Source organism: Perca flavescens, chromosome 5 (assembly GCF_004354835.1).
Source record: "Perca flavescens isolate YP-PL-M2 chromosome 5, PFLA_1.0, whole genome shotgun sequence".
Classification (NCBI taxonomy): Eukaryota; Metazoa; Chordata; class Actinopteri; order Perciformes; family Percidae; genus Perca; species Perca flavescens.
Window position 1 is genome coordinate 8,646,397 of NC_041335.1, and position 14,668 is coordinate 8,661,064.

The 14,668-nt window shown below is 40.5% G+C and overlaps 1 protein-coding gene across 5 annotated transcripts in view; it reads right to left on the reverse strand.

Moving 5' to 3' along the window:
* Positions 1-7,113: 7,113 nt before the first annotated feature.
* cacna1ba (calcium channel, voltage-dependent, N type, alpha 1B subunit, a) overlaps positions 7,114-14,668 on the reverse strand; it is a 228,730-nt gene continuing 221,175 nt past the window's right edge. For all 5 annotated transcript variants that reach the window (XM_028577443.1, XM_028577440.1, XM_028577441.1 and 2 more), the window contains 2 exons: positions 13,867-14,081; positions 7,114-8,345 (listed from right to left, as the gene is read on the reverse strand). In XM_028577443.1, the coding sequence (XP_028433244.1) occupies positions 7,791-8,345; positions 13,867-14,081 (770 nt within the window). In that variant the 3' untranslated portion in view covers positions 7,114-7,790. The remainder of the gene's footprint in view (positions 8,346-13,866; positions 14,082-14,668) is intronic.

Consider the following 14,668-nt stretch of genomic DNA (forward strand, 5'->3'; position numbering starts at 1 on the left):
TGCTTTTTTCTGTGTCATTAAAAGAGAGCTTATAACCTTGCATTTCTGAATTGATAAAACCAACCTTGGATAATACTTCTAGAATCTATTCAAAGGATAAGTGGCTAACAAAAGATAACCCAAGGTTCTCTGCCACGGACTTAACATTGGCATTCAGTAAACCAAGGGAGGACTGTGTCTGTACTTCATGATGTTTTTGACCAAAGATTAAAACCTTTGTTTAGTTGCTATTGAATTGTAGGAAGTCAGCTGCCATCCTGTCCTTGACATTGGATAAACAGGAATGTTGTCTGTGTTTTCTGTGAATGTTTATCCCGTGATTGATTTTGAAGAGATGCTAGTTAGTTGGGGTTGTTGTTTTTTTTTTAGCTATTTTTCCTCTTTTATTTTTCTTTCAACTACTCACACAGAGGGCAGCCTATAAACCATTTTCACAACAGAAATTTTGGTTTGCCAAATACCAGCCGAGAGATAAAATCTGGGGTAGGCAGTTTATTTTTGTTGAGCAAAATTTCAAAAATTCAATTTTATTGATAATATCAAATCATAAGACACTTTACAGATTAGGTCAGACAGAGTAGGTCTAGACCAGGGGTTTTCAAACTTTTTTCAATAATGTACCCCCTTTGAATTGTGTTTTTAAGCCAGGTAGGCTACCCACTGACCAGTGCAAAAACATTTTTACATCTATATAAAGAGGAACAATACAGTGTTGGCAGTGGTAGATTTTCTAAACATCTACTTTGTAACTGAAAAAACAATTAAATGCTACATTTCAATGTTCAGAATCCATCACTTAATTCATTCATTATTATTATAATATAATTATTTTAGGAAATGAGCATTTTGCAAAAAGTACCCAGGGGTACACTTACCACCATTTGAGAAACACTGGTCTAGACCACACTCTATAATTTACAAAGACCCAACAATTCCAGGTAACACTTTATTTGAAAGGGTGTGCATAAGACTGCCATGACACCGTCATTACAACACGGTCTCACTCAAAAGCGTACAAATAACACGGGTTTACACTTTGAAAAAATGTGCAATGTGTAAAATTCTTTGTGCATTATATACGTGGAACGCTCCAATTAAAGTAAGGGAGACCGGTGCGTTTTATATGCACGCGGCTCGCGTCACCACATTGTGTGTTATCGCGAGAACAGCGAATACACAAACCCAACCGAAAAATGGTTGGGTTTAGGAAAAGAATGCAGGGAAAGGCTTTAAGTAACACAAGAAAGTCACAAAAACACGGCACATAACCACAAAAACACGCTAATAAAAGGCTTTAGTAACACTAACACACTTAGTAACTTTAGTAACACACTTTAGTCCCTTTCTATTACAAATGCACCGGTCTCCATTACTGTAATTGGAGCGCTCCACGTATCTACTGCACGCACAACTTTACTTTGGCGTACACATTGCACGTATTTTCAAAGTGTAAACCTGTGTTATTTGTACGCTTTTGAGTGAGACTGAGCTCGTCATTAATATGACATGATACCTGTCATGAACATGAAGTGTCATTCGGTAACTTATGACACTTTTAATGCAAAGTTAGCATTGTCCAAGATGTCTTTGTCATGACAACTTGACATTAACGAAGATAACAATCTCTGTTATGACAACTTGACATTAACGAAGACAACAATCTCTGTTATGACAACTTGACATTAAACAGGACAATACAACCTGTTAATGTCTTTGTAATGACAACTATCAACCTAGACAACATAACCTGTCATAAATATGTCACGACAGGCCCAATTATCAAACTTTAATAAACTATTTAGCTTTATGTGTTAACATTACTGTTACGTTGAAAACAAGAGCTGAACCCAAATGCAGACATAAACGCAGAGCCAGAGTTAACAGGTTTTATTCAAGTAGGCTACTTAAATACAGACAAAAGACTTAATTACACTAAACTGTTTTGCAACTTTTTTTTTTGCATTGGCTGTCATGATAGCATTATAATTGTGTCATGAATATTTTTCCTTGTAGTTTGACGACAGTGAATGCAGTACCGAAGCAATTTATTGAGTTTTGGACTTGTTGCTAACTATAGTTAGCTGCCCTTAGCTTGGTTAGCTGTAACGCTACAGCTGTCCAATTAGCTAGCTGACTCAGCCCTGGGCTGCAAAGAGCTAAGTAAACCCGGAAAGAAAACCATCTCAGTAACAATATTGCAAACTTGTTAACTTCTGCACACACGCTGAAGAATTTCCAAACAGCTGACATGTTGCAGGTTAATTCTCAAGAGTTTCCCTACATGTGCGAGAATAGCGCGGACACACGCTTCACACTGCAAGTGGGTACGCGCCACACACGGCGGAGAAGTTGAGAGAAAGGAAAAAAAGACTGTGCTGTCGTCCGTCCTTGAGAACTAACGGTACAGATCCACTTCTGCGACACGACTGTCGCGTGGTGTCGCGACGTCATACAGCCATGGTTGATGCTCCACGCCCCTGACCAGCAGCTGATTGGACGAATGCGTGACGTGGGTGTGGCTACTCGAGAATTTCAACAGTGTCATGGCGGCTCGTTGAGGCTACAATCTTTTTTTACAAAAATAGTTCACCGAAATGTGTTTCTGAAAACATTTTAAGCGAGAAATAGGCCATGCAGTTGCTGAATCCGTCTTCATTTCAGATCGACAAAGGTCAGTTTGAAAGATTTTCGTCTATTTCTACTGGATAGTCGCGTCGTGTTCAACGGATTCATTTGCATAAAGCTGGGCATCCAATCCAATGCAGCGCCGCCTTCCCAGAATGCTTTGCGTGCGCGTTGAAGTCGCTTGACGTCACCCATAGGAATAGAGTGGAGATCTGCACCGTTACCACTTGTCCGCGCGACGCGTCTGTCGCGTCGCGCCCCACTCTATTCCTATGGGTGACGTCAAGCGACTTCAATGTGCATGCAAACCATTCTGGGAAGGCGGCACTACATTTGAGAAAATGTAGCGCGTCAAAAAGCTGGCCGATGCCCAGCTTTATGCAAATGAATCCGTTGAACGCAACGCGACTATCCAGTAGAATTAGAGCACAGAGGAGAAGGGGAGAACGTGGGATCCTTTTTCTGCTAGACGTTGCAAAAATGGAGGAAAAACTGATACAAATGAGGCGAGGCGTCGCGACCGGTCGGGCTCTTCGCCAGACTGACTTGCAGAGCAAACCTCAAATTTGCCGGAAGTTCGTCAGGGTTTACCCAGGCTATAGCACAGCTGCATCCAACACTCAAATCATTCGTCTAATCAGAGGCAGTTTCATTTCATTCTTTTTTATTTCAAGGAACTTTGCTTCATACAAAATGTTTAATGTAGAAACAACTGCAGAATTCAAAGTCTTGCCAAGAAAGAAAATCAGGAAAACAAACATTTCACTGAATCCCAAGACCCAAATAAAGGAATGTTCCAGCTCTGCGGCACAGGGTGGAACTGTCAACAATGTCTAATACTGTTTTTAATAGAAATTTTTCCTTTCAATCCCACACTTTATATCAAATATTAAAAATCAACAACAAAATAGCACATGGTATCTAAAAGTACTAAGTTGTCTACATGCACATACATTGTTAGAACATGCAATCATTTGTATTTTCTCAAGAAAAAGCCACATCTACACTGCCAATGGTATGCAGAAATAAAGCGATTGGATCCCTCCTATTGTTTGGTGGACCTATTCATTGGTCCAGACTTGGGGATAGGTACTTTTCCTTTGACTCAATACAGAGGCCACATTGTTAAAGAAGGTACAGGTATTTTTTTTTGCTATAGTGTGACAAAACGTTTAGAATAATGAATGTATCTGCAGAATAATGTGCTCCTGTCTTTGAGAAAAAGAATCACACTAACAGGACACATCCCCCTCCCATTTTGAGGCCATGGGATTTCCATTTGATATTGTCAAAGTGGGTACATTTCATGCATGCAAATATATGTATAAAGTTGCTGTAATCCTACATATTCTGTTTCTTGTTTACACTTTGTGCCTTTACGCATTTTGAGTGTTTTTTTCTTTGCATGTTTTTTTTCATAACATTTTCTATAAAACATTTGGTCACAATCATGCTGAAGCCTGAATCTGAAGAGACCAGCATGTAAAGCTACATAATGGATGGAGAAACTGGTTGTCATGTTGCATAGCTCTACTCTCGTCTTCAGCTTGTGTTATGTTTGTCACTGTGGTTAAACACGTCTTTCTCCTAGAACTACTGAGGGGTCAATGTCTCTCAAAGAATCCTCCACAAATACCGTATAGCCAATCAACTGCTGCAAAGCTTAACATCTTTCCCTCATGTTGCAGATTGCTACGTAAAAGCACAGCAAAAGATCAACATTTCACAAAAACAATCTGTGTATTAATCAAGTTGCATATAACAAATATTGTGTGCCAACATATCCAGTTCACAGCAGAGTACAGGTTCAGGCATCAACAGACAGTCCTCAAGAGCTTTGTGACTGATAGATGTTTTGACGATTTAAGTCTAGAAATCTAAAGACTGGAGAATTTCATTCTTCAAATTGGAAGCAGAGGTCAGTGAGGCAGCAGGGCAGGTTCTGGCCAGTAGGACCACTTGAAGGAAAAATCCACCCTACAGGACTGTCAGATCCACTTCTAACCATTGTTAGATTTTAATCTGTGGTATTCCGAACATTCCAGGAGTTGTTTTGTGATTTGTCTTGTAATTTATCTTTTGGAGTGTAGCGGAGTTTCAAGTTATGAAGGTGCAGTAGGTAAGACTTGTAAAACTAACTTTGTCATATTTGCTGAAACTCTAACAATGGTGACCCTATGTTCGAGTAGAACTACATCAAGCAGATAATTAAAACAAAAAATCAGGCTCCTCTGGCACCACCTACAGCCTGTAGTGCGATTTGCAAAAATCCACCACTCCCTGTTCAGATGCACCAATCAGGGCCAGGGATGGTGTCTAACAGCCGGTACACACCGAAGAGACGAGACGTAATACGTCTCCATAACAGCAGACGGGGCTAATCTGTATTGTTGCCCAAAAAATGAAAACCGGCAGCTGATTGGACGAACGCGTCACATGGGTTTGTTTTCTCCGGAAATTCAAAGCCAAACTGTCATGGCGGCTCATTCAGAATACGATCTCATATTGTACTGAAATAGTTCACTGAAACATGTTTTTGAAAACATTTTAAGCAAGAAATAGGCCATGCAGTTGCTGAATTTGTCTTCATTTCAGATCAACAAAGGTCAGTTAAAAGATTTTTGTCAGATTTAGAGAGACTCTATTCAGGCTCATTCCGCTCGCCATTTCCGGGTGAGTCCCGACTGCCCTGTCTCCGACTGAACACGTCAGGTTGGCCAAAATGAAGGCCGACAGCCCCTCAGACGGACGACGGCACAGAACACACTGAACAGACTCGAGTCACTGACCTCGCCAGACAGTCCGATTATCGGCCTGGTGTGTCTCAGGCTTAACTGCATGTCAATCACTGAACATGCATTCTCCCTTGTGGGGGGAGGGGCTTAGGAGACTGTTTTGGGCTTTAGCTGAAAAGGGGGAGGGACTGAGAAGTTGTTCAATGTTCAAATGTTTTGACTAAATCCTGGCTCTTTACAATCCTACCAACCGCACCTTTAACGCTTTTTACACAGCTGACAAGATTTACTCGATCGGCCTCATCTCCTACTTCTACAGTACTCCAGTTCTAAATGGATTTCCTATTTTTCCCAGAAATGTGTTTTAACAAGCCCCAGCAAAAAGGCATCAACTTGTTGCTTTCAATCAAAAGTGTGTATATGGGGCGCCTGGATAGCTCACCTGGTAGAGCGGGCGCCCAATGTGTCACTGGCATTGATATATTTATGCAGTTTTCAGTTGTTAAATGCTCGCATGTTGTTTTCATAATATTGAATCACACTCCTCCACCCATATAAGATTTTATGGTTTATCAAAAACAAGAAAAATCATTGAATTTTATAAGTTAATTTTTACATTTCTGTTTTTATAGCGTACTGTAGGTAGGGTTCTCTGCTTGCAGATAAGGCTTTCTGTACAACATGTTTTCCTGCAGAGCTACATACGGAATGAAACAAACATCTACTTAAGTGTGGATGCATTAGAAAACAGTTGACATTGCATCTTTTTCTACGGTATATCTAAAAGGATAGGCACTTTGTCTTAAAATATCGCAAAGAAGTCTCTAAGAAACATTAGACCTGAAACGATGGAAAACCGTAAGCAGTTCACATAAACCACACCCTTGCTTTTTTCATGTCATATAAAAAAATGCACACAATGAAAAGAACATCTACAAGGACATTTTATAGAAAATAAATCAGTCAGTCAGGTACTTTTCCCCACCACGCATTGCTTCTCTCTTGAAGTTTGCGAGAAACATTTAACCGACAGGGAATGTCATAAAGGATTAGGCATCATCATGGAATGGTAGTAGTCCTAAACTAAAGTACAGTGTCATGTCTTTGAGGTGTTCCAATATTTTAAATCATTTTTCTGATCTATTAACCTGTTTTTCGTCTTGTTTTTCATGACATTGCAGTGCCATTACTTTCTGCTGAAACTGCCATACTGACTCTCAAACGCTCTTCAAACCTTCAGCTACTCTTAGAATCGATAACTTTACTTACAGCTTAAAAATTGCCTGTTATAAAGTATGTTGTGCTCTTGGCTGTAATAATGTGGAAGAAGGTGAAATGTTAACCAGCTAATGGAGAGCACAACCTATCTTGAATGGGTTGTTGTCTTTAGACATATTCATATTATCATGAAAAAAGTGCCTCTTCCATTATTGTGTATGTGAAGAACATACATGAATAAAAGTCCAAAACTTACATTCTCAGGTGGTCGGAAACACGACTCCAAATTAATGCTGTTTCTTTGTGACATCTGTATGTGTAATTAGGCAACTGTTTGCTAATATGTTAACTTTATGTCAATGTTGTATTTACAGGTTGTTGTGCTACTCCCAAATGGCAAATGAACAAAAAACAAACAATGAAAGCATCTTTAACCCTTGTGTTGTCTTCCTGTCAACCTTGAAAAAAACAACAGTTTTTGCTTTTTCCAACGTTTTAAATTGTAAAAGTTTTCTTCTACACATTTTCAGCGCTTATTTCTACGTCCCATATTTTATGTTATAAAACAAAAATTGAAAACAGGTCAATTTGGCCCGAAGTCAACACAAGAATGTTTAGAGCAAAGCAGCGTGCACAGTGCTAGAGCCTCATTTACTTACTAATCAGAAGCAAATCACCCTGAAGAAAAACAGCAAATACATCAGCACTTGTCTTTACATGAATGGTTTCCCTGGAATACAGACTGGAGTTATGAATGACACACAGCAAATCTGGTAGTTTCTCTTTTCTTTGGATCTTCCCTTTTCTTCCAACGTCAGGAGATATTTTCATCTTAATGTATAGTCTCGTCTGTGTTCATAATGTAATGCTGTTTGAGGGTCAATATGGTGGTATCAACAAAACACTGAAGTCAAAGCAAATCAAGGGCAGCTTCTGCAAGACAACTGATATTGGCAAAAAGTCTAGTCTTCTGTTTGATAATGCTACGTGCCCTTTGGTGAAGATGACACTTTTTATGTTCACATTCAAATCCTACCCACTTCTAGCTTTCTCCCTGTTTAGAAGCTCTCCCTATGCTTTGCTTTCCACGTTAGGATTAAAATACGGCATTAAACACACACATTGACAATGTAAACTAAAGCCTTCAAATAAGATGATAAAACTCATCACACTTCCTCAAAAATGCATTACAAAGGATGGTTTAAAGCCATGCTAGCACCATTCGTCCTCCTCGGCCTCCTGGTAATACCTGGGTGCCCTGACGCCAGAGCCTGGGCTGGTTCTGCCCCCAAAGCTGAAGTGGTACCCGTTGGGCACCCTAAGGTTCTGCTGCGGAGCAGGTAGCAGGGCTCCCATCATGCGAGGCAGTGCGGTCCGAGATGAGTGCCCGGCACAGGGGCTGGGCGACCGTGACACCGCATCCTGAAAGACGTCCAGCTGGTCACGGAGGCTGCCGTAGAGTCTGCCCAGGTCCTCACCGTGGCCCTGGCCCAGGAAAGGCTCGGAGCTGATACGAGTGACGGGGCAGGGAAAGTGGTGGGAGCCGCTTTGCCGGAAGGTATTGTGCTCCGACTGGCCGCGGCTCAGTCGGCCAGGACTCAGAGAGGCCTGGCTGGACACAAAGTGCACAGGGGATGAATTGGCAGTCTTGTAAGCCACCCCGGGCCGCGGGGTGAGGGGGGTCTGGGGGAGCTGCCGACGTCCGCGGCTTGGTGTGCTAGAACTGGAGCTCAGTGCCACTGGGCTTCCTTTAACCCAACCACTGCCCTAGATGAAAATTGGACAAGCAATTTGAAACGATAAAAGGATGAGAAAATTATGTACGAGAGGAAAGGAAAAGGGAAGGAAACAGGGACAGGGCCACCGGAGGGAGGAAAGGAAAGACACCAAAATGTGATATGTGATGACACAAAAGATGATCAAATGAGGGAGGAAACACAGACAGAGAAGACAGAATGAAAGAAGAAGCACTAATGGAAAGGCATTGACAGATCGACAAAATGGATGGAATATGATGAAAAGAGAAAGTGGGAAAAGAAGTGAAAGGCCATGAGAGGCTGTACTAAAGGCAGACAGAGGAGAAAGTAGTACTAGTACATGAAGAGGAATCTTAGTTGCATTAAATTTCCATTTTTCATTCTCTCTTTCTCCTATACTTCCATTCCTACATTAAACACACTAAAGTGGTCTAAGGTTGCTTCATCTAAATGTGTAATGTGATATATAGAAGTCTGACAATGAGATAAAAAAAAACATCTGGTCAATGTAGCTCACCTCTGATAGGAATCTTGGTATAGTTTAATTTAGAACATATTTATCATAAAATTGATCCATTTATACACAGACTGTTGAAGGATCCCTGAGGCCTCTAGTTTCATGGTGGTCCAGTAGCAGGAATAGCAGAGGTCTGTCTCCCATTTGCGCTGGTTCAACTGCTGTGCTGTGTGTGATGATCTGATGTTTGCATGTTATGAATATTCCACTTATACTGTACAGCTTTAAATAGACATCACCATCTGTGACTGACAACTGGCAGATAAAACTCTTCCCAGTTATCTGGAGAGCATCTGGACAGGAAGCACAGATGTTCTACTGATATCAAATAAGAAAAGTATCATATTAAAGTTTGGGAACCTGTGTTATAATGAATGTATGTTACTATATGATATGATCATTTAAAACTAGTGCTGTCAAACGATTAAAATATTTAATCGCGATCGCATTAATGTCATAGTTAACTCGCAATTAATTGCACATTTTTATCTATTCTAAATGTCCCTTGATTTCTTTTTGTCTGATTATTTTTTCTCATGTTAATGCTCTTATCAACATGGAAAAGTGGATTGGCTTGCTTTGTGCTTTTGTCGCCTGGCTTTGACGAGGGGGTGGAGAATTTGCATCAGCTGTGTGCTTGGCCATCATCAAGTGGTATTCCAGACTGGACGTGCTGCGATGATGGCTCAGTTCACAACGACAAAACACACAGATCACTTTGGTCTTGTCAATGGAACCATTTGGCAACTTTTTAAAAGTAAACTTTCCATTCAGAATCTTATTTTCCGTCTCGCGCTCACCATCCACTCAAAACATAACGTTAGCCTACTAGGGATGGGCGATATAGATCATATGCAATATAAACGATACAAAATTGGCCTACAATAGAATTTTTTATTATATTGCACTATTGCGATAATTCATGTTGATGACACAATCTATCCGCGAAGTTTAGAGCCACAATCGTCATCTTGAGTAAACATGACTAAAAGCGAAACAAGAAGCTGGTGAAAAAGACTGGTGCAACATCCATTACAAGCCGCAACAACGGACCTGTGGTCGAGCCGTACAGTGGAGCCTTTCACCAGCCTGACCATTCACTATATAACGGACGACTGGAATCTTGGCAGCCGGTGTTTGCAGACGTTGTACTTCCCCGCTGAACATACAGCCGTGTGTGCGTGTGTGTGCGGCGTCGGAGTGGGACCAAAAAAAATTTACCGGGACGTTTACGGCCCTTGCTGTACGGGTTGAGCAGAGGCTGCAACACCGGATGGTGTTGCTAACAACTTGCAATGTATAACTATTATCAGACCGGCCCACCGGGAAAAGTCCCAACTCTTCGGTGTCTGTGTGTGTGTGTGTGTGTGTGCGCGCACGCTCAAATCCTTTACATTAGGCTGCAGGTAAGAAACTTTGTTTGAAATATGTTTTTATTTTAAGTATCTGTGCATCTTTCCCTAATACTGAAAGTATTTTCAGTACAGTGTCTGTTCCTTAACAAAACAGACACCAGGTTTTCCTGTTCTCTGCATCTTGGGTGGCATTTAAGAACCAAGGACTTAAACTTACTAAGTGTAGTGCCTTTTAGAATGGTTTGCACTAAAGAGAAGACACCCAATACTTTAAGCTTTTTTTTTGTCAAAGTCTCTGCAACTAGTATACTTGAATTTTATTTATCTGCAACATTATGTTGTATAATTACAGTTTTGAACAATAAGTGTTCTCAAAACTACATACTATGTTTCTTTCTCTTTTAAAAAAAAAAAAATATACATTTAGCAGTTTGGTTTTCCTTAGGGTCTATGTAACCTGGTCTGAAATGGTTCTATTATAATTTATACATCGCGATATATATCGTTATCGCAAGAGGCTGCAATGTATATCACAATATGGATTTTAGGCCATATCGCCCATCCCTATAGCCTACTACTCTTTGGCCGGCTTGCAAGCCCAAACAAGTGTGTGCGTCATGCCTGGTCTAGCTAGATCCGGTGTGGTGTTGTAGTTTTTCTAACGTTACTACTTGTTGCATCAGCATGTGAAAAAAAAACGACAAAGTTTGCTAGGCCACGTTAATCTCGCGATAAAAAAATTGACGCCGTTAAAATGGGTTTGCGTTAACGCCGTTAATAACGCGTTTAACTGACAGCACTATTTAAAACTAAGGTCAAGCTTGATGAAGGTATACACATACACAATACAGATAACATAAGTATTGGAGTATGTTTGTATTATATTGATATTACAAATTATGTACAAAAATGTAGAGTATGTAAAACTAACCATAAAAACCTGCAAGAGTTACTGGCTTTACTTTGCTTTTAAGTTTTAAGTACATATTTGTTAAAGGTCCAATATGTAATATTTGTACTGTAATAAATCCAAAAATGACACCAATGCCTCATCAGATATTAAGGAAACATGTTAAAATGAAATACTATCTTTTCTGACAACAATGCTAATGTCAGTATTTTTTCTTTTTGAAATGTACATTTCGTGACGGAATTTCTGTTTATGTTTTGATCTGTGTCAAACGGCCCAGTTTGACAGGCAGGCCGGGTTGCCAGATATACCTGTAAAAACGTTAACCCAGCGCGCTACAGCTGTAATGGTAGTACAGCCATGAAAGCAGCAAACAAACGAACAGGATCAACGGAGATAGATTCTACATGACATAAAAAAAAGTTGCATGACCAGAGACGTAACAACCCCCTGGTAAATATTGGAGATGTATTTGAAAGATGGAGACAGCTTAGAGCCCAAAAGGACGCAGAGTTGGCTTATTTTCTCCTGAACAGGTAAGCATTAGCTTCATGCTAATTTATCACAGCTACTAGGGATGGGCATTTTTTGTCATTTCAACATTTGTGTACTCACATTGAATTATATAACTAGAGTACCCGAGTTGGTTACTCACAAAAACAATTGAGACATAGCCAGTAAAGTGTTCCCGACTGGTCCTGGCTAACGCCGCCATGCTAACCCTGCTAACTGCTAACGTTACCCGGAGGACCAGGCATGCAGCCCATGGCTGTTTACAACGTGTAGTTCAGCGGCTGGAGCCGACAACAGTGAGTTATTTTCAGCCACGAGAGGGGGGCTGTAAATCGGAAAGAGAGGACTGTGAGTTTCCAGTGTGTTTAGCGATTGTTGCCGTAATTCTAAGCCAATGAAGTGTGTTCCGTCGGCATGGTAGTGGTATTTTTAGCGTTTCGTATTGTAATTCTAAGCTGAGGAAGTGTGCCTGACTGGCGTGTGGAGAGGACAGTGAGGTTGTTGTGTTTTTAGCGGTTCATACTGTAATTTTAAGCCGAAAAAGTGTGTCTGTCAGTTGGTTACAGAGCTCCGCGTGAGCACGGGCTTTTATGACATAGATGACAGCATCTACTGTTAGCTACTCTGCTGTGCTGTGGAGTAATGTCTGGCTATGTGAGAAAAGCGTCTAGCAACATTGTTGTGAATGCTGGGGTCTCAGCCTGGCAACCTCCGTGAACTTCGAGTCTGGGCAGGAGGGGGCGGGGGAAATGACTCTCCAGTATTTTGAATTGGTAGTGCAGTAACAATTTTAACCGCTAGCTGCCAGCATTACATACAATATTACATATTGCACCTTTAATGTTGACAAATCCCATTAAAAGACCTAAATCAACAATGGAGGAGCCACTCACGCCAACAAACACGTTCTTATGTGGCACGTACGATTGGTTTAGTTTTTTTATCCAACGTTACTCAAACAGGAGGACATCAGATGTGTATGAATACACATTTTGGGGGTCTAGAAATTATTTGGGGCATCAGGACAGTTTAGAGTATGTGGGATTGAGTCAAAATAAACATTCAATTAAACAAATAAATATTTGAATAATCGGAAAAATAGGAAACTTCTGGGTTAGTGTAGTTGTTATTTTTTATGCAAACATAATTGGAAATGGTTACATAAGCCACCTAAAGAAAAGAAAAAAATTTTTAAGCTGATTCACTAACTGTTTGTCATTAGATCTGAGTCAGAAGCCTGAGGTAAATAATTAGTATTAGTAGTACAATAGTATGTCTGGAGGCTAATGAATGTGGTGAACTCTAAAATGTTAATGATAAACTTCTGTTAAACTGCGTTGAAGTTCATCACCTCAGATGTAAGCTCATTATTTTTAATTATGTCTACAATTCTAGCAGCTTTGCAAATACTGCCACTGGTCCTTCTGCCAATACATGTCCCCCTACCACACCGCCATGAAACTAGAGGTCTTATGGCTGTTTTATGCTTCTGCATTGAATCGACGGCGTACCACCACAGACCCCTCTGCGTCTACGCCGGACCCTACGCCGTAGCCTGATGTGCACCTCTCAAAAAATGTAACTACACGTCGCAGCGACACATGTCGCTCGGCCGTGGCTGGGTAGCGTTGCATTTCCCCCGACTCATTTCCTGGTTCTCCTCCTCCATAAACAACATGACATCAAGGAGAGGGTTAACTTTTCCTGCTAAAGATTTCCCACCGTGGTCAGAAAGAACAGACACTTTGTTTCTCTCACTATGAATACACACTACTCGCTCCGAAGCTAATCACCGTCACTCTCTCACTTCTCCCTCACTCTATCACCCACTCGCCATACACACACTTGCCGGCTCGACACACACACACCAGCGCACAAGTATAAACATCAGGCCACTTACCTAGGCTATGGCAAAAGCTCTGCGTGTAGCCTCCGCAGAACCATAAAACAGGCTTTAACCGTAACTTATTATAAAGTCTAATTTTGATCAGATTCCACACAGGTCTAAATTTATATTTTTCTCATTACTATTATGATTTAAGAGTTTTAGCGTTCTTTAATACTGTTGAGTTTTCTAATTGATAAGAATGACATTCTGAGGGAAAATAGTATTCAAAGATAATGAACACTGTCAGATGAACCCCAAACTTGATAAAAACTCTTTTGAAAATCCCACGGTCAGTCACCTGGTCTAATGCCTTGTGTATCCCTACTCTACATGCTGTTGCCCTCCCACCTGCTTGGTGCTGGTTTCCTGCCCCTCGCTGGGGGAGGCGACACAGCTGGTGGTGGCAGATTTGGTGTGGCAGTGTTCCCGACTGCAGTAGCGGTCGCAGGAGTAGTAGCGCTGCTTGTCCACCGAGGAGTGGTGTTTTCTGTCGTGGGAGCGTCCACGGTCACGGGCTCGCTCTCTGGAGGCAGCTGGGTCAGACTCTGGATCTTCTGTTGCACCTGTGGAGGAGGAAAATATTGCATGGTGAAGGGTGATTGTAGATAACTTAACTGTAATAATAATAATAAAAATAATAATAATAATAATAATTAACTTTGGTTCATTAGGGCTTTGAGTGCAAATACTCTTCAAAGGATCATTATTCACGGCAGACATTTTAACTTGTCATAGTAGGAAAAGCACTGTAGGTTTTATTAATAACATTAGTTATTACTAGGGCTGCAGCTATCGATTATTTTAGTAATCGAGTATTGTACCGATTATTCCATCGATTAATAAAGTAATCGGATAATAAATATTTTTGTTTTATTGAAGAGCAATAATATACAATTGTTTGGTTTAATTTTCAGAAAAAGCTACATTTTTATTGCCTACATTGCTTACTATATCATCTCTCAAAAAACTAAACATATTAAGTGAATTTAAGTGCCATATTACATTGTTTTTAAAGAAAACATTTTCTGAAATGCAATAACAAACTCAAACTAAGGCATACATTAAACATACATAAACATGACCTTAAATTGTGCAACTTAACTTTCAGAACTACAAGTTTCAACCTGAGACTGATCTGTATATAGGCCTA